Source organism: Monodelphis domestica, chromosome 3, assembly GCF_027887165.1.
Source record: "Monodelphis domestica isolate mMonDom1 chromosome 3, mMonDom1.pri, whole genome shotgun sequence".
NCBI lineage: Eukaryota > Metazoa > Chordata > Mammalia > Didelphimorphia > Didelphidae > Monodelphis > Monodelphis domestica.
In genome coordinates, this window is record NC_077229.1 from 213,819,063 (window position 1) to 213,840,511 (window position 21,449).

A 21,449-nucleotide genomic window follows, 5' to 3' on the forward strand; every position below is an offset into this window, starting at 1 on the left:
TATTCATCACATACAACATATTTTTACAGCACAATAATAATCCATTACATTTATGTGCCACGATTTGATTAGCCATCCCTCCAATGACATCACTGAATTCGAATTCTTTGCTATCATAAAAAGAGGTGCTTTAAATATTTTGGTGTATATGGGGCCTTTTTTTCTTATCAAGGACTTCCTTGGGGAATAGGCCTAGGAATGAAGTCTCTGTTCAAAAGGTACAGACATTTTAGTCAGTTTATTTACATAATTTCAAATCTCTTTCCAAGATGATTGTACCATTTCATGGCTCAACCAACAATATCATTCCCTAACTCCCCCTGTGTTGAGTACTGCTATTTTTGGTCATCTTTGCCAATTTGTGGGGTATAAGGTGAAATTTCAGGGTTTTGATTTGCATTTGTCTTATTAGTGATTTGGATGCTTCTTTCATGTGGTTATGAATATTTTTCAATTCTTTTGATAACTGTTTATATCCTTTGACCACTTATCTATTAGAGAATACCCACGAGTCTTATCTATATTTGGACACTAAACTCTTATATGAAAACTTGATACAAAGATCTTTTTCTTATTTGACCACTTCTTTTATCTTAGATGCATTAATTTTATTCATGTGGAAGCCTTTCAGTTTCATGTAGTCAAAGTGAACTATTTTATCTTTTGTAATTGCCTCTGTCTTCTGTTTGGTTAAGATCCTATCTCCTAATTGTCAGAGACATATAATTTTAATATTTTATAGCATTTTCCTTAATATTAAGGTCATGTATCCATTTAGATTGTATCATGTAAGGTATTAATCTAATTTCTGTACAACTGCTTTTCAGTTTTCTCAGCAATTTTTTTCAAATGAGTTTTTCCTAATTAATTATATCTTCTACTCTTTCAAAAACGGAGTCATTCCACTTCTAATTCAGTGATCCTATGTTTCTTGAAAGGGGTCAATGTTCAATGGCCTTGAGGTCCTGCATGCCACCCTGAGAGAGAATCTCAGAGTCCCAGACTCCTCTGGTGAGACTTAGATTTGGAGCTATGAAAAAGATCCTTGAAGGTCCTAGGTTCATCATTGTGGGGCATTCATTTGGGGATGAAGGGGAGTATTTCAAGCTCTACCCTGAACATAAAGCTTCCTCTCTTTTCCCTAATCTCAGCGTTAGGTGGCCCTCACTGGATACAAGAGTTCTTTGCTATACTTTCATACTAATCACTCTATTAGTTACCAGCTTTAAATGTCCTTTGTGGAAGTTAGTATTTTGGTTTATATCTTAACAATATTAGGCATAAAGACACATTCTTCTCCTTTACTTATTTACTTTTCCTTCACTTGAGTAGTTGCTATGTGGCAAAGGACCAATTTCTGATCTGAAGTTCTACCTTAATCTTTTAGTGTCATGGTAAGACCAGGGGTATATGTCACATGCTCTTATCTATTGAGTGTGACTTTTTCTCTTCTTCTGGCTTTCCTGACAATGATGTTACAAAACACATTCATCTAGGTTACCACATCATTCAAGACAGTCCTATCATAAGTGATCCAATTTTGTCTAGTATATTTTCTCATGTCAAGTCTATAAATATTTTTCCATTCTAAACCATTGTAATGTTTTGTTGGAACATAATTCACTTCACATTCCCTAAAGGCAAAGAATGAAATTTTTAATCTTTTTGTGTCATGGACCCCTCTGGCAGATTGGTCATGCCTATATAATTCAGAATAATGTTTTTAAATGCATAAAATAAAATACACATAGCTACAAAGGAAACCAATTATATTAAAATGCAGTTATAAAAATATCTTTTAGGTCAAGTGGAGACCCCAGTTCTGCTCTTATCCTGGCTTTATAGTGCTTACAGATGTTTCATGGGACAATAATAATGTAGAATAAATTAGTTTAGTTTTTCACTGTAGAAGTGCCACGAGATTAGGACATTTTTTGGTTGAGATTTTAGTGACTTTTCTAAGAAGAGATGAGATATCATATTATCAGATTCAATTGCCATGTTTCCAAGACATGGAGTTTTGCTGAAAAACTCCATTTCTCCGTTTATTCTTTATTTCAAGGCATAGCTCATTGGAGAGGGAAGGAAATGGATGGGAAAAAGTATAGTTGGAAATGAAAGTGATAATTGTAATAATTAGAATTAAATCATGAGGCTGCTAGTAGCTTTAATAGCTTTATTACATCAAAGAAGTGGTAGTAAAGAGAGGGAACTGTAGGAAAGAGGTACAGAGTTTATTCACTTACTACCCTATTTGCTGTTTGCTGGATCGAAGCTTACCACCAACAGGGGTTCTTTCAGGTTCCAAACTCCAGCCAAAAGAGCATGAGAGAGGGAGCAGTCCCTTGGTCTCATCTTATAAGCAGTTTTCCCCACCCACTAGTTCTCCCACATCACATCTCAGGAACCAATAATAGTTCCTTAATTTGCCTGACACTGGTGGGGTGGGGGGTGGGGGTGGCAGGGGCAGTGCCTGTGGGATCAATTTCTGTCTGGTTGGTTTTAACTTCCTTTCTCTGAGGATTTCTCTATACCTGCACATTTCAATGGTGAATGACCTCTCAGTCACTGACTGATGATATCAAACAAAGCGATGTAATGGGGAGAGAGCCTGCTTTCTAACATATCAAAACAAATATCAAAAACTTTTGCGGTACAGCTGGGTGGATCAATGGATTGAGAGAGCCAGGCCCAGAGACAGGAGGTCTTGGGTTCGAATGTGACCTCAGACACTTCCTAGCAGTGTGACCCTGGGCAAGTCACTTAATCCCCATTGCCTAGCCCTTACTGCTTTTTTGCCTTGGAACTAATACTTAGTATCAATTATAAAACAGAAGATAATGGTTTAAAATATGTATGTGTATGTGTTAACCATTAAATTTCTCCCTCAATCTAAGCGCAGAATAATTCAGCTTTGTAATATTAACTTCTGCTAGGTGAGAGTTGTGCAAGTTTTTCTGATTATGGCAAATTCATGAATCTACATGCTTTCAAAGGTAAAGAGGCAAAGAATACTGAGCTGACTCATAGCTCTGAAAGAAGCAGCTGGGATTTGTAAGAGACACACACTGACATAACTTCATTTGCCAAGGCTTAATGAAAGGAGCTGCCAACTGAAGGGATTAGCGAGTTTTATAAAAGTCCTGCTCATCTTGAACATATAATTCAACAGGGTGTCAGATACAACCGGGGAATCACTAGAATAGCTCACGCTTCGGGTAATACAAAGAAGAGGAAAGAGAAGAGAGAAGAGACATAAGTGCAGCCCGCAGAGAGCCAACCTCGAGCCGGGAAACCCGTAGTCTGAGCCCCACCTAAAAGTCATTCTGGTGTGGGTCCCCCAGCGGGGCCGGCCACTTAGCCTTTCAATGCTCTAGGCAAGCTCCATGAGATCCTACGTTGCAGAGGTGTTGACCAGCATCTGTAGAGAGAGTTTCCTCATCCTGGAGTTCCCTGTGTGGATGAAAACACACACTTCATTCTTTTGTAATGGGGACAAATCCTAAGCAGGTTCCGCACGTTCTTTTTTATTAAAGGAGAGCAAATTTGTATTCAACACACCATCCGGTAAAAGTGGAAATTTTGTACCTTTGAACTACGTTCCCCAGAATTCCTTTAGTATTTCCCAGAATTCCTCTTTCTCCACCACTTGCGTGGTTACGTTTTATATATAGTTGGATGTTTTTCCCGACCTTGCTCTCTTCTCGCGATAGCGGCTGTTAACTCTCTTTGTTCTAGTTTTTACTGTCTTATTAAATATAATACTTGAGGTTAGTGTATATTAATTTTTAAGTTTACAGTCCTAAGTTCATACTCTACTTCGAGATAAATATTCTGGCCTATTCTTTTTCTAAGAGACATACTCAACACCTAAGTAATAGCACTGCGTTTGGAATGGAATCTTTGCTTTCAGAACTAGACACCATTACGTTGCATGAAACGCAAGTTAATTTAATTACCTTTGGAGTGGCTTTAATTTTTTCTTTTTCCAAAGTGGACAGGGGATATTTAGAGGTAGGTAGAAGGATTAGGTAAGTTTCATGCAGAGACAATGATAAGTAATGATTTACAAGATAAGGATAATGGATAAATTCCTTCAGTGATTCTCAAGAGTTTTCTATAGGTAATAGATCAATATGTCAGTGGGTAACTCCCTAGCTGGGTTTCTCATGGAATTCTTGCACCAGTAGTTTCCTGAAAGGACATCTGGTATCTTGGGGAGAAAAATGGATTGGATTCATGCTGAGGGAAAAAAGCTTACTGCTTCTAAGTTAATGGTTACCCCGAGGCCTTGCATTATGGGGTACACTGGGCATATTTCCATAGCCTTGCTGAATGGAAAGCCCCTGACTTCCTAATTACCCAAAAGTTTTACATTCTGGGGTGCATTGGGCATGGAAGCCCCTGATCTTCTTATGTTGTTCCCACAATGAACTACACTTTTCTTGGGAGTGGGGTCTTGGTATCTAGGAAGTCCAGGTACTTCTTGATTTGTGAACTCCTGTGTTACAAACATCCCATAACCACTTGTATTGTACTGGATGGTTTTTTCCTGGAAGTAAGTACTTTTTAGACTTTTCTGTTTGTGTCCATAGTGGTCTAACCAATGATGAGAAGCTGAGTTGTCGTATTCCTGATGATATTGCACAAATTCATCAATAGAAAGGTGTAGGGGGCAGCTAAGTGGCCCAGAGACAGGAGTTCCTGATTGCAAATCTGGCTTCAGACACTTCCAAGGTATGTGACCCTGGGCAAGTAACTTAACTCCCATTGCCTAGCCCTTACCACTCTTCTGCCTTAGAACTAATATACAGTATTATTGTAAGATGGGAGGTAAGGGTATTAAAAAAAAAAAGAAAAAGTTTATAAAGTCTAGGGAACACATAATGTGTCCTATTTCTCTATCCCACATATTTTTTTATGGGTGAAATTTAAATAATTTAAAACTTAAAAATAAATACATTTAATTTAAATAAAATAATAAAATTAAATGAGGAAATATTTTTATATAAATTATTTTAATATAGTGATAGCTTACAATTATATCACACTAATATGATTTACAAAATACTTTTTTATATATTACTTCACTTAATCATTACAACATTATTGAGCTATTTATCATCTGAATTTTACAGAGGAAGAACCTCAGGGTCAGAGTTCAATGATGTGCTTATGGTCATATAAAATCATCAGAAGTGTGATTAGAATTTAGGATTATTCTGTTGTTTTTTTTCATTGTAAGTTATTTATTTAGTCAATTTAGAACATTATTCTTTGGTTACAAGAATCTGAAGAAATCTTTTTAAAAGAGCGTTATAAAATATGAAGCGTATGTGTATATGAAAGGTAAGGATGAAATGCTTGCCAGACAAAAAGACACTCCATTCCCTTCTGAAGATAGGCTGAAGGGAAGGGATTTTTAGGCAAATTATAGCTGACCTATTGTACTTTTGATTCCTTTTGAACTCCTGAATCACTAGATTCCCTAGATCTTTATTGGACTTGAAGTTTCATTGGTGCAAGAGGTTCTTATTAAGAAAAATCCCCATATATATATAAAATCTTAGAGAGTTGCTGGGAGACTACTGAGAGGTCAAGGGACTTGCTTAGAATAATATTCCTAGATCTTTTTCAGGGTATTCCCTATTTTATGCTTGTGAAGATGACTTTTTTTGAACCCAAGTGTGAGATTTATTGCCACTAAAATTCCCCTTATTTAATTCAATTCAATATTCAGGAATGCCATTTCTTTAGATCCTGATTCTGCTATCCATTATTATGCTAGCTGTCTCTCCCATATTCACATCTTCTGCAAATCTGATAAATGAGATATCTATGCCTTTCTCTAAGTCATGGATAAAATGTTAAACAGCACAGGGCCAAGCACTGATTCCTGGAGCATTGGATTCTAATGAAGTTTTTCCATGTTAAACTACTCCCTTTTTGTTGTCATGCTTAGACTAAGTGCAAATAATTTTTTAAAAACTGAATGTGAACAGGACCTCTTCAGAGTCTTTGTTTAAGAAACTGGGACATACCTTAAGCACGTTGTATAAAAGGGAGAAAATATCTCAGGATTGGGGAAGAAAAGAAACTAGGAGTTAACATTAGACAAACTAGAACAAGCATGGAGGAAAGGGAGGGCTAAGCTATCTCAAAAGATAGAGATAGTCTTTGGCTTTCTGGGCATTGTGAAGAGGAGGATCTAAGCTGATGGAAGTTTCAAGAAAAGGTCAAGTTCTTCCCCAATTTAACTTTCTGATGACTTTTTGTTCACAGGCATTTGTAATCCAGTGTTTCCAGTAAAATAAATTGTTTTGCAACTAGAAAGAAACCAATTAAAGTAAAGATTGTAGCTGTTAAGCATTTTTCCTATCTGAGGGGTACAAGTGATTGTGACTGGCCTCAAAACTTTTCATCTAAAATAAACTATATAAAAACAAACAAAATAAAATAAACTCTATATATTTGTTAAATGCAAAAAAAGGTAAGCCTTGAGTGACCTCCATGATTCTGGTACTGCTTCTGGAAAGAGTGGCCATTTAAAGAGACGCTTTCCAATTCACTGCTAGAGATTAGTGATTACACTGTGGCCATCCATTAAACTGTGGACATATTCAGGATCTTTTAATAACTGTGCCTTGAAGATGTTGTGGAGTAGTAAGTTAAATTGATATAATTTTTTTTTGGAGCTAAACACACACACACACACACAAAGGGCATTACCACACTTACAGTAGAAAAGAATTATTTATGAAATTGGACCTCTGTTCTTCTCAATCCCTTATTGTCCATAATCTATTAGCTTTTCTCCTCTCTCTCTCTCCCTCTCTCTCTCTCTCTCCCTCTCTCCCTTTCTCTCTCTCTCTCTCTCTCTCTCTCTCGCTCTCGCTCTCTCTCTCTCCCTCCGTCCCTCCCCTCCTTATGTAATCCTATGGCTCAGTCTCACCTTGAATTTGAAAAAGAAATGGCCTTTTCTACTTTTATATCAGTGACATAAAATAAGGAATCACATATAATCCCTTGGGTAATAACTGTAACTATGATTTTATAAAGAGATTCAGTTAGTAAACTAACTGTGTACAATAATAAAATATTAACTATAGTAGTAGAAAAGATAGACAGTGCAGAGTATTAGAATATTATAACTACCAATTAAATTAAGAGTCTATGTTATCAACTTTGGAATATTAAGTTCACAGATTGACTGAATCCAGATTCCTGATAAAGATAACAGAAACAATCACTGAGTCAGTAGTAGAAATTAGGAATGTATTAGAAGGACAAGATGGTATTTTTGTACAAGCAGGTGAAAGATCTTTTGTGAAAGATTTATATTCACTATAGGTTCCTCGGAGTTTATGGCCCAGAGAGGTATCTTCAGTTTATCTTTAAGTTTACTCCAGAATCAATAAAATAAGTCTGATTATGTCAGTCTATTATTTGTAGTATCAATTAGAGATGACTAAAAATTGTATCCCGATCAGATTCATTCCCATATTTTCTGTTATTGTTACTTTCAAACTGCAATGATGAATCGTACTTATGACATGCCAAAAGCCATACATTCTAGAGATTGAAACATGTAACAGAAGCTCTGATCTATGTAAATCCTTCTGATGGCCAAACAAGAAGTCTTAATTGGTGCTAAATAATCAGAAGGACAAGAGCAAATGGGAGATGCCTATCTTTTTTAATTAAAAAATTGTAATAAATTTCCACATAAGTTTCCCAAAGTTATATGATCCAAATTGTTTCTTTCCCTCCTTCCCTTCCTACTCCCAGAGCTGGAAAGCAATTTGTTCTGGGTTATATATGTATTATCACACAAAACATACTTCCACATTATGAATAATCTTATAAAACCAAACCCCCCAAACATATGCCCAAATAAACAAGTGAAAAATCATATGCTTTCACCTATATTCTTACTCCAACAGTTCTTTCTCTGGAGGTGGATAGATCCTTTTTCATAAACCCCTCAGAATTGTCCTGGCTGTTAGTCATTTGATCATTCCACAACATTACTGTCACTGGGTACAATATTCTCCAGGTTCTGCTTATCTCACTCTGCACCAATTCATAAAGGTCTCTCCAGCTCTTTCTGAAATCATTCTGTTCATCATTCCTCATAGCACAGTAGTATTACACCACCATCATATACCATGATTTGTGAACCATTCTCCAATTGAGGGACATCCCTTTAGTTTCCAATCCTTTGCCACCACAAAAAAAGCAATTATATATTTTTGTACAAACAAGTCCTTTCCCATTTTATAAAATCTCTTTGGTATACAGACCTAGTAGTGGTATTACTGAATATAGGGTATGCATTCTTTTATAAACCTTTAGGCATAATTCCAATTCTCTCATGACTCCCTCTTCAGTGTCTGTACCTTGCTCTGTCTCCATAAAAATTCTCTATAGTTAGGTGCTTTTTTTTTGTTGTCTGCTCATTTTTCCAATCTTTTAATAGGTGGGTTCTGTTCTCTGGGAAATTAGAGTACCCTCTTAAACTTCAGTCCTTCCTTGATGCTACTCAGCTTTATTTCTGGGTTTCTGCTGGTTTTAGTTCTTCCAAGATGGTATGATGGATCCAATTAACCCTAAAGACTGCTGATAGCTGAAATTTTCATCTCAGGCTTGGGTGAAGTTCTTGGCAAAAGGATCAGAGGTACCTCCCCACACCCCCCTCACCCCTCAGCTTTGGCCTACCAACTATCCCAAACTGGGATCTATGTCCTTGCCACAAGTCCAGACTAGGACTCCTGGCTTCATTCTGGACCCACACAGATCAGGCTGCTTCAGTACAGACTGCCCTAGGCTGGAATTCCGGACTTCACTGCAGTTTTGTTTGGAATTTTGAGGGGTGTTTGTTGGCTTGGACCTCTATTTGCCCAGACAAGGTCCCAGGGTCTGGATGTTGGCTTGGGCTCAAGTTCAGAACCTGGCACAGCAGACATGGGGTGGGAGGTGTGGCATAGAAGATGTGGCGTGGAGGTGTGTGGCTTGCTCCTCACTCCTTGCTGTAGCCTACTACTGCTGGCTGTGCTCCCCTCTCACCCAAATGCCCCAGATGTTCTCTGCCTACCTTTTAGTTTTTTTCTCTTGAAAGTTGTTTCACTCTGCCTCCTTGTTGGTTCTTTCATTCCTGTCTTCATTTTGTGATGCTATTTTAAAATTGGTTGGAAAGGATTCTCATGGTGGTTTCAAGTTTCCCTGCTTCTACTCTGCCATCTTGGCTCCAGAACTGGAACTCTCCTGGGCCAAATTTCTTGAAAAGGCCATCTATATTAGATTATTCTACTTCCTCTACTCTCACTCACTTCTTAACTCCTTACAATCTCTCTTCTGACTTCATCATTCCACTAAAAACTCTCTCCAAAGTTGCCAAGAGGTCTCTTAATGGCCAAATCCAAAGGCTTTTTCTTAATCCTCTTTCTTCTTAACTATTCAATAGCCTTTGACACTATTGATTACTCCCTTCTCCTTGATACTCTCTTCTCTATAGGTTTTTGAAACATTCTTTCTTGGTTCTCCTATCTGGCCACTCCTCTATCTCCTTTGCTGTACCCTTCAAGAGATCAGATCCTTTAACTGTAGGGTTCTTTCTTGGGCCTTCTTCTCTTCTCCATCTATACTACTTCACTTGGTGATTTCATCAATTCCCATGGACTTAATTACCATCTCTGTTAATGATACTGCCCAACATCTCTCTGTTGACTGCCAATCTCAAATCTCCAATTACCTTTCAGATACCTCAAACTGGATGTCTAGTAGACATCTTAAACTCAATATGTCCCAAACAATTCATTATCTTCCCCCCTAAACCCTTATCACCTCTCCTATTTTCCCTATTTCCTTAGAAGATAGTATCAGCCTCCCAGTCCCAAAGGCTTATAACCCAGGAGTCATCCTGGATTCTTAACTATCTCTCATTCCCCATATCTAAGCTGTTGCCAAGGCCTGCCGATTTCATCTTTGAAACATTTGAAAAAAATCCTGAACATGTCCTCTTCTCTCCTCAGACAGGCTATACTATACTATACTCTAGTATAGGCTCTCATCGCCTTGCCCCTTGATTATTGCAATAGTGTGCTAGTGGGTCGGCCTGCCTCAAGTTTCTCCTCACTTCATTCGGCCCCTAAAGTACAGCCCATGCCATCTCCCCTACTTAATAGAATCCAATGGCTCCCTATTGCCTCCAGAAGTAAATAGAAAATGATCCGTTTGCTTCAAAATCCCTCATAAATTAATTCCCTCCTACTGTTCAAATCTTCATAAATCTTATTCCCAATTTATATTATTTAATTCAGAAACACTTACTTTCTAGTTGTTCCACCAAGAGAACACTTTTTGGGCTTTTTTTCTGGCCTCCACACACTTGGAACCCTCCCTCCTCTGCTTTGACCACTGACCTGCCTGACTTCCTTAAATCCCACATAAAATTTCTATTTCTATGAGGAACTTTTTCCAATCCCTCTAAATCCTGGTGCCTTCCTTCCTTGACTATTTTGCATTTATTCTGTTTATACCTAGTTTTGTATTCATTTGTTTAGGCAGGGTCTATCCCATTAGCTTGTGAACTCCTTGAAGGCATGAACTGTCTTTTGGCTCTTTTTATAATCCTAGCTCTTAGCAATGTGTCTGATCCAAGGTAGGTGCTTAATAAATATGTACACAACTTAACTAGTTGCTTCCAAAGCTGTCCTGCTAGTTTGTGATTCTTTCTGGCCTTCTTTCTGTTCTCTTCCTTCAGTGGTCCTCTTACCTTTTAAGTTTTTGTTTTTTCTTTTGCTACCATATATAGGTAAGGGTACAACAATTTTGCACAACAGAAAAAGGGGCACATTACACTGCTAGGTAGCAGGATGACATTTTTTAATGTTAACTTTATCTGACCAAATTACAAAAAATCACTACTGACATTTCCCACTAGTTTGAAATTACCAACTGCTTGATTTTAGAGTCAAAGGAAAACATGTTTTGGTTGGAATAAGGTTTGTGGCTACTTAAACATTCCTGAGTTTTGCCTTCCAGGGGAAGTGAGAGCCTATGGTTTCCATAAACTTATTATTTCCCTTTGCATAAATACATGGAGTCAGGATATTCCCTTCTCACTCATTCTACCCTTTGTTCCTCTGTTGGGTATTTTCTTTCCCATATGGGAAACTCTCAAGAGTCTCTTCACAAAACTAGAACTCCATACTTCCTTATTTTAGTGAGGATAGAATGTGATGCAATGTTATATGATTTTAAGACTGCGTCATAAAGTATATGGGCAATATCATATCAAGATGCCAATATTTGTGTGGCCTTTAGGTATCATTTTGGACCAGGATCATTTAAGAACCATGAAGGCACATCCACAGGGACTGAAGAGTGGAAAAAATATCCAAATCCATTTAAATGTCAGCCAGGACTTATAATACAATAAGTAAAATAAGTTCTTAAAACATTGTCCTTGAGGTGTAATAAAAGTTAGGTTCTTCTTCCATTTCTCTCAATCTCTACCCCTCTGGTATACATCTCAGGCCTAGTCTGTGATTTGGGGGCAAAAAACAGCCACTGCATCCACACATTTACTTACCTTCTACATTAAGGGTTGTCAATCATTTTAGTGAGGAGCTATTTTTCATCCTCCCAGGTGGTACTGTCTGTGAATTCCCTGAAAGCTCCTAGTAAGGAAAGAGACTATTATTGCACTCTTATCTTTCTGCACCTATAGGAGGCTGATTGTAACCTTTTAATTGTTATTCTGCTGGCATAGTAATTGATATTATTCTAGAATACTTTTTTTTGGTTATTGTTAATGTATTGATACCATTTTAGCTGTTTTCTCTGTTTTTGCCTCTCCTACTTTTTAATCCTTTAATTTTCCTATTCTTTAAAACAATTTTTTACTTTCTGTCTTAGTAACAAGTCTGAAAACAGAAGGGCAAGGGCTAGGCAAATGGAGTTAAGTGACTTTTCCAGGGTCCCCCAGCTAGGAAGTGTCTATAGCCTAACTCGAACCCACCTCCTCCCAACTGGCGGTCTGACTCTCTATCCATTGGGCCACCTATCTACCTAGCCTATTTTTAAAAAAAAATTATACTTAAAAGAATTTTATTTTTAAGACATCAAGAAACTATACTTTTCCCTTCTTATTTCCTAACATATTATATATGCCTGTATCATAGCTGGAGGGCTAGTGCTTGTGAATAGTTCACAACAAGAAACAATAATAGACAGAATTATTGTTTTGATTATATTTTTATTCCCAAGGCTAATATTTTAAGTAGGAATTTCTGTCCATAGAAAATTAACATGTGCTTTTGTTGTCATTCAGTTGTGTCTAACTCTTCACGATCCTATTTGAGCTTTTCTTGGCAAAGATATTGATTGGAGTGGTTTGCCATTTCCTTCACCACTGGCACATAGTAGGCACTTAATAACTAATTTTTACCCTGCCTAGTTAGTATAAGGTTCCTTTTACCTTATCTTTGGATCCAGTATCTCTGCCAAGAAAACCCCAAATGAAAGTCAGACATTAATGAACAACATCAAAAAATGTGCCTGGCATTTGTGCTAAGCACTTTGCAAATATTAACTCATTTGGTCCTCACAACAACCCTGGGAGGCAGGTACAGTTATCTCCATCTTACAGTGGAGGTAATGAGTCAGAGAAAGGTTAAGTGACTTGTCTAGGTCCAGCTCATCAGTGCCCGAGGCCAGACTTAAACTAGGGTCTTCCTATTTCCAGGCCAGGCACTCTAACCATTGTGTCCCCTAGCTAGCTGCCTGTCACACCAAGAAGGTGGTATCATTTAAATGTTTGCATGTGATCCAATGCACATGTAGTTTGCACCCCACCAAAAAAGTTTAAGAATAGAGGTATACATGGAAGCACAATCATTTTTTTAAAAAGAATTTTTCTCTGCTGTGCATACTAGTACAATTTAATTTTTACTGGAAAACAGGTAATACCAGAATACTGGAATTACAGGAATAATTGTTATTCTTGAGTTTTTACAAATTACAACTTGCCAATTTTTCTTTGGAAGGTGCGCTTTCTTTTAAACCTACACAGATAAATGGAGTTACTAATAAGAAGAGAATCATGGGTTTGATTCAGTTCAGATTATGATCCTGGGCAAGTCACTTAACTTTCATTGTCTAGCCCGTACCACAACTTGTATTTATTTAGTCATATTCTTTTATCCCCTTGCAACAAGTGATAATGCATTTTTGAAAAAACAAAACAAAACTTTACCTTCTTTCTTAGAATCAATACTAAGTATTGGTTCTAAGGCAGAAGAGTGGTAAAGGCTAGGCAATGGGGGTCAAGTGACTTGCCCAGAGTGACACAGCAAGGAAGTGTCTGAGGCCAAATTTGAATCCAGGACCTCCTGTCTCTAGGCCTGGCTCTCAAACCACTGAGCCAACCAGCTGCCCCCAAATGCAAGTTATTACTAGGCTTGAAAAAAATAACCGAAAATTCAAGTTCATTGGTGGGTCTTCAGATACAAAGGATGCTCTCTCTCCATTTGAAATAAAACACTGTTCTCAGGAAATGCCTTGTCTGCTTAAGTTTGAATTTTAGCTTTGATTTTAAAAATGAGGCTGTTTTGTTTTTCTGTGACAGAATGCTTATCAAAAGATATAAACAGAAGCAGCAATGCGATGATCCTGGATATTTCTGTGGGACTTATGAGAAAAAACGTTATCCACATTCAGAGGAAGAACTGTGGGAGCAGAAACACAGAAGAAAAACATATGATTGATAAAATAGTTAGATGGGGATATGATTGGGCATGATGACCTTAATTTAATTGATCACTCTATTGCAAATATCAGTAATATGGAAATAGTTCTTGATCAATGACACATGTAAAACCCAGTGAAATTGCTCCTTAGCTACGGGAAGGGATTGGGTGGAGGGGAGAGAAAGAACATGAATCATGTAACCATGGGAAAATATTCTAAATTAATCAATTAAAGAAATAAATTTCAAAAAAGATACAGAGAAAGCAACACTATTTGACTAAGCCATTCTCTGGTCTTCTAGGTATACTAGACATTAACTTGGTTAAGGATTTTGAGTAACTAGTAAGGATTTTGAAAACTCAAGTTAAAAATAACTTTAAGCAATAATGAAGTCAGATGTACATATGATATAAAATTATATATGTAATATGTATATAAGTTATATAAAATAATAAAAATATGAACACTAAGCAGTTTAGGTTAAAAAACTTAGGATTAGAGAAAATGGCCAAGTGGTTTGGGGCTACCAGTTGGTTCCTTTTATTTTTCTTCCAAGTTCATCTTCTGTGCCTCCAAAATCTTTGGTTTCTAACTTTATGGATTGTTCTCATGGGCAGTCGTTCTCTGTGAAGATTGGATTTGGCTCTCCTCTGATTATAACAATGAAAGTACTTAGCTCTTCCTTTATTATAAAAATTATATTGTAATCCCCTATTTTTAGATTTTAATCCCCAAAGTATAAACCCAGTATTTAAAGTAGGTCTACCCATTTTAACCACAAAAGATGTGAACTAACTACAAAAAGGTGTGAACGAACCACAAAAGGTATAAACACCCATTTCATACACTGAGTGGGAGGTCTGTGACCCACATGTGAAAGAGTGGGCAGTCCTGGAGAGGAGCGTTGGCTGTGATGGGTACATGTAAAATTTAGGGGAGTTGACACAAGATTAAAAGGTCTTTAAATAGATAGAATCAATATAGATCAGGCACTTAGAGTTGGAGTGAAGAGTCACTTGGAATTGAAGTGAAGAGAGACAGAAAGGCAGATACTCAGACTTGGAGTGAAGACACCTGGCTATGGAACTGGACCCCTGGAGGAACTTGTGCAGGAGACCACAGACTGCTTTCCTGTTAGACCATCACTGTGGTGAGTGAAAGGCTGACTTAGTTTCCTTGCCTTTCTGGAGGTGTGAACCTCCAAGAAAGGCCCATCATCTTGAGACTCCTTTCCCCTGGCTGGGGCTTAGAATTTCTACCTGGATTAGAGGAAGCCAGGGCTTTCTCTCCCTTTCTCTCTCTCTCTCTCCCCTTTTCTCTCTTCCTTAACATCTTCCCTCTATTGTAAAAATAAATTATCATAAATTGATTTTTATTTTAGTAATTCATTTTGGGATTTAGAAATTAAATCCCTGGCAACCACCAATAATATATTCAAGTCCAACCAACCATAAAAAATTTAACATCTGCTAAACAGTTTGTCCATATTTTCATAAATGGGGCTCCTAAAGGACTTTGACACATTTTGGCATTGAAAAAGGCCACATAAATTTTAAGATGGCAGTGGCTGCCAAACCATTTTGGGTGACAGAGGGTGAGCATCCAAATGTCTTCTTGGGTTTTAAGTGTTTATTTGTTTTAAGTATCAAGTCTATTTGTAGGGTGTATAGGAATAAAGTTATTCTCCAAAGGAAAAAAAATAACTTCAAACACAACAATTAATCAACCAGGAATACAAGTCAATATAGTTTCCTAATCGGTCTAAAAGAAGTCAAGAATTTTTATCTTCATTTGAACTAACAAACCCTAATAGGGAACAATCACTACCAAGTGAAGGTCAACAATCTTTCCTCCTCCTTTTCTGAGCATTTGAAATAGCCAAGGAACAATCCAAGTATAGACTTTAGGAATTTTTTCTCATGCCTGTAAATGCTGGGACAGGAGTCCGAGTGGTACAAAAGATAGAATGCTGGGTCTGTAGTCAGGAAGATCTGAGTTAAAAACTTGCCCATATGTACTAGTATAGATACTTGCTGAGTTACCTGGGGTGACTGAGCCTCTGAGCCTCTATTTGCTTCAGTTTCCTCAAGTGTAAAATGGGGATAATAACAACACTTTACAGGGTAGTTGTGAGGATCAAATGTTTTAAAAGAGCTTAGCATAGTGCCTGGCAAATAGTAAGTACTTAAGAGATGTTCAGAGCTCTTCATGGACAGGTGGGTGGCAAAATGGAAACAGTGCCAGCCTGGAGTCAAGAATTCATCATCCTGAGTTCAAGCTGACCTCAGATACTTAATAGCTCTATGACCCTGGCCAAGTCACTTAATCTGTTTGCCTCAGTTTCCTCATGTATAAAATGAACTAGAAAAGGAGACAGCCAACAACTACAATATCTTTGTCAAGAAAACCCCAAATGGTGTCATGACATCAGACATAACTGAAGTATCTGAACAAAAAACCCCCTTCATAACCTTGTCTCCTCCTTCCTTTCTAGTCTTTTTTATACCTTGTTTCCTGTCTCATACTCTTCTACCCAGGCACACTGACCTCCTTGCTGTTCCACAAACAAGGAGCTCTACCTCTCAGACCAGGGCATTTTCTCTGGCTATCCCCCATGCCTGTGATGCTCTTCCTCCTCATTTCTACCCTCTGGTTTCCTTTAAATCTCAACCAAAACCGCATCTTTTACTGGATGCCTTTCCCAACTCCTCTTAATTCAAGTGCCTCCTATCTTAATTACTTCCTGCATATACTCTAGCTTTGTTTATACATTTTTTCTTGGTGGTAGCCTCCCTGATTAGACTGTGAGCTCCTAGAGGGCAGACTGTCTTTTGTCTTTTTTGGAATCCCCATTGCTTAACACAGTAGCTGGCATGTAGTATAAGCATAATAAATGTTTACTGACTGATTAATAGCTTATTTCTCTTTTCTCCTTTTCCACAAAGTCTATTTCACTTTATCTACCACTGGCAGGAGGCTATTGTATCTATATGCAATTCCTGATTAATCTCTGAGGTCTTATGGCAGATCTCTTGTACTAGAACAAGAGAGAAAGTTAGTTCAGGTGTTTATTACAATTTGCTTAAAAATAAAAATAAATGAGTAGAGCAGGCCCCCAATTACCAGAAAAATACCTAGAATAAATGTTGCTTTAGCAGTGCAATCCAGAGTTGATTCCAGAAAGCTTTTCCACATCTTCTAATAGCTATCTAAGCTTTCTTCTTTTTAGCTATACTTCCAGGACAGGAAGAGAAGTTTTCTTAAAGCACATTTCCTCTGCACAAGTCTGAGGGCACTGCATTACCATAACCTTTTAACATTTAAAGATGAACATGAAGGCTTTTTTGGATGTAGTATTTAGCACAATACCTGGGACATAGTAGTTTAATAAGTGTTAATTAGAAAAAAAACCACAACATTCTATTTTGGAATCAATACTGTGTATTGGTTCCAACACAGGAGAGTGGTAAGGGATAAGCAATGGGGGTTAAGTAACCTGTCCAGGGTCACATAGCTAGGAAGTATCTGAGAACAGATTTGAATTCAGGATCTCTCTCCTGCAGTCCTGGCTCTTAATCTACTGAGCCACCCAGCCAACCCATTCATAAATGTTTATTGATATAGTCACAAAATTTAGAGTCATCATCTCACATATTTGATGTGGATTATGTATATATACATATATATACATATATATATGTATACCTATCATTTATTTCTCTGCTTTCCTTCCCTCCAAACATCCATCCATCTCTCAGTCTGCCTCTCTTTTTATTTGTCTATCTATTTGTCTCTCTGTATGTCCATCTATCTGTCTATCTATGTGTCTGTCTATCCATCCGTCTGACCGTCATCCATCCATCCATCTATCTATCTATCTATCTATCTATCTATCTATCTATCTATCTATGAGGCAAATGGAAAGGTAGTGAGGCATTATGGATAGAGCTGACTTCCACTGTCTAGACACATACATACAAACTGTGTGGCTCTAGGCAAATTACTTAACTTCTCAGTTCCCCAGGCAACTCTCTTAAGAGAGAAGGAATCAATTCCTTGGGAGAGAGGCTTTCCCTATCTAGAAGTTGTGTCTACTAAAGCCACCACAAATCCATTCTCTATGCATATATGGGTGTCTATGCCTATGGAAACTGATTCATAGAAATCCAAGACTATATCCTAACTCCCATTTCTATGGAGTTTTTTGGCTTACAAAGTGCTTTTCATAGAATACTCTTTTATGAGGTAGGAAGTGAATGTACTATTATCATCTCTTTGCAGACGACCAGTGAGGGGCTGGAGAGGCTACGGTGCCATGATGAGAGTCACTGTTCAGAAGGATGAGAATGAGGTTTTGAAATCTTTGCACTTCACTGTATTCCCCCTGCCATCAGTATGATGGTACATGGACCAGGGTCACTGAAAACAAGTTCAAGGGCAGCGTGTTAGCACAGTGGATAGAGCATCAGGCCTGGAGTTGTGAGAACCTGGGTTCAAATCTGATCTCAGATGCTTCCTAGCTCTGTGACCCCGGGCAAGTCACTTAAACCCCAACTGCCTAACGCTTACTGCTCTTCTGCTTGATGCTAAGACAGAAGATGAGGGTTCAAAAACAAAAACAAACCAAATACAAAGCATTATTTCGGCCAAGGATGAACTGTCCGGTTTGTACTGAAGCAGCACCTTCAGTTAATGCAGTTTTGGATTCCTGGACTCCTCGATGGTTCTGGATTTAAAAGCAGTCGTGAATGCTTCTCTGGGTTTTCTCTGCATAATTACTCCTGGAGGCCTTTGCCAGGTGTTTCCAAATAGGAAAATGAAAGTGTAATTCTTTGTGACCCTGGGAAGATGGACTATTATGAACTGCTAACAACACTTTCACACTTCCAACTGCAATTCTGTGACAAGATATTCTTCACATGAAAATGTTGGTAGAAATAATGGTTATCTCCATTCTGTTTCATGTATGGAAAAGAAAAAATGCTGCTTACCGTTCAAATTTCAGAAGCATTCACATATTTAGTGGGAAAGTCCTTTCTCCCTTAAGGAACCCAAGGATTCTTTGAGCACCGGTGTAAAGGTAGCACAAATAACGCAGAAAAGCAAATGTAACAGGGGAGCCTGCCTAACACACGCATTAAACCACAATCTGTCTTCAAACCATTCTCGTGTTATTATTAAAAACAAACAATTTTCTTTGTAAAATTTGAATTATAGTCTGTATTCTAAAACACAAAAAAATCTGTAGGAATTAAATACAGTATGACTGAAATAGAATATAAATTACAATTCTTTACAGCAAATAGTAAAATACTATCATCAGATTACTATACACAAAATCATCTGACGAACAGCAGCTTTTCAGTAAGGTCCCAGTATGTCACTCATTTACTGAAGCTACATAGGAACTAAAGGGGGAAAAAAGGTACCACAGACTGTACATATCTCTCTCTTTAGAAACAAGACATTTCTAGCTGTCCATCCAGAACATTTTTACAAATAACTACAGCATAGATATACAAGGTAGTTTTTAAAATACACACACACACACACACACACACACACACACACACACACACACACACACGCATACATGAACATCCACAGAGTCCTTCCATGTTTCCCAGCATAGGAGACATTTATAGATGCAGTCACGAAGGGCAGCATCACCTGTATCTGAGCAGATATCTCACGCCATCCCCAGTGCAATGTGTGCAGCCTCAGACTTCTGCTGCGTGCTAACCCTGTCTCTCCCTCTTTTCCCAGAGTCACTTATAAAACAGTAACAACAAAGCCCCACCTCAAACAAAACAAAAGACCCCAAACCAGTGTGGCAGCGTGGTATGTCTTTGCTTTCCCCTTACAGAAATACTGCTGCTGTATTCAAACTGCCAGGCTGGAACAAATGCCTATGGAATACAAAACTCACAGCCTCAGCCACTGTCAACATAAGCAATACAACTGCAAGTCAGCACAGTGGCAGGCCACTTGGAAGACAAAAAGAAAAGGAAAGAAAAAAAGTCTGATTTTCAGTGTGCTTATTTAACAGAGGACAGATAAGGCAGCATGGGGCCCGGTGACCAAGAGAATCATGGCACCAAACTTGCAATTAAATGTGTATTTACAGAAAAAATAAGACAGAACAGCAAATGTCTAATACAAGTTCTTTGGTTATAAAGAACAGCTTACTGTAACTTTTCCCACGAAGAGGGATGTGAATCCTCTTTTTTTCTGCAATAAAATATTTGTTTAAAATAAGATTTCCTCCCAACTTGCTTTGTAACAAAGAGTCCAGTACCTTTCAGTTATCTACAAATCACCTTTATCTATTTTAGTGTGCAGCCATGTCTGCCTTTTGACAGACAAACTATAGATACACATACTCATATATATATATATAATATATATTATTTATAAAAAATTAGAGAATTAAGTCCATTGTTCTAAAGAACACACATCCAGTAAGGACTGATTAAAAATATACAAGAATAAAGTTTTTTAAATTTATAAAGGTTCCTACAGAGCAGTGGGGAATCAGGAAGGGTTGTGTTGTAAGTGCAAATATCAAAAAATACTGCCGCTTAGTTAATCCAGGACTTTCTGTTCTCCTGCTTCCTGGAAAAAGTAGAGGCTGCTGCGTCACCTGTGTGACAAAGTGCTGCTTCTCCTGCTTTGGAAAAAGATGGGGATGGTACTGGAACCACGGAGCTTTTCCTCTTCTCGAGACTGGAGGCTGCCTGAGGTCGAGAAGTGTTGCTGCATTTCTTTGTGGATGCTTTCAAAAGACGCCCAGGACGAACAAAGATGCCATGCTGTGGTTTGCACCGGAAGTACTCTTTTCCTTTCACCGTCCCATCATGCTTCCCTTTAATGCAAAAACAAGGATGTTGTTAATCTGCATTCTTTCCTTCTTTCCTCTATCCTCTTTGCTCTAGGAGGTCACATGTTAAGCTCAGCATTCATATTTGGTTGTAGTACTGATGCTATTGGTTTTTCCCCCTCCTAAAAAGGCTTAAAAAAACTCGAGTTTTATCACAGGAATGGATCCAAGAAAGGACAGCATACTAGAGGAAAAGCAAGCCAAGGGGTAACATGAAAGGTTTAAAGAAAAAGTAGTGATAATGTGCTAAATAAAAGAGATAAATGTATCTTGGAAACTAGGGTTAAAAGGGGGGAAAAAAGTCTTTCTCTATCATATCCTCTATAACACACAGATTGTTAGATTATCATTTCAAATTTTGTAACTGAAAATTTTGAATTCTCCATGGTTCTCACTGGGTGCCCAGTAGGGGCTGATAGCTAAAACTAAAGGCATGATTAGGATATTTACTGGGGGTTGGAGGAATATGAGTATGGAACAAAGACCAAGAGAATTCAGAGCCTGTTCTAGGGTGAAGGACAAGGAGGTTTTGATCTCAAATAAAAGGAAAATGGTAATAAGGTGATGGTCATGGAGAACTGTTGACAGCCAGGAGGGCTGCACAGTATTTGAATATGTCAAAAGGATTAATGAGAGATGAGGGCAAAGCAAGGCTGATGTCTTTGAAACAAATGATCTGAGGGGCTCAGCTGACTGCAAAGGAAATACAAATCCCTAGTGTGATATGGCAGCCACAAGAATTAATGTGATTTTAGACTGTATTGATAGAAGTATAATATGCAGAAGGGAGTTAATAGTCCTGCTACAATCTGTATTC

General features: G+C 37.9%; 1 protein-coding gene and 1 long non-coding RNA gene across 10 annotated transcripts in view; one reads left to right on the forward strand and one right to left on the reverse strand.

The window, feature by feature from the left end:
- The first annotated feature begins 2,833 nt into the window (after positions 1-2,833).
- Positions 2,834-18,912, forward strand: LOC107651835 (uncharacterized). Its single transcript, XR_008917623.1, has 4 exons — positions 2,834-3,770; positions 4,596-4,737; positions 13,631-14,902; positions 18,034-18,912. It is a non-coding gene; the product is annotated as an uncharacterized LOC107651835 (long non-coding RNA).
- An 866-nt stretch (positions 18,913-19,778) lies between these two features.
- The window catches only part of KIF13A (kinesin family member 13A), a 231,933-nt gene continuing 230,262 nt past the window's right edge, over positions 19,779-21,449 (reverse strand). For all 9 annotated transcript variants that reach the window (XM_007487901.3, XM_056823484.1, XM_007487900.3 and 6 more), the window contains one exon: positions 19,779-20,617. In XM_007487901.3, coding sequence (XP_007487963.2) covers positions 20,334-20,617 — 284 coding nt within the window. In that variant the 3' untranslated portion in view covers positions 19,779-20,333. The remainder of the gene's footprint in view (positions 20,618-21,449) is intronic.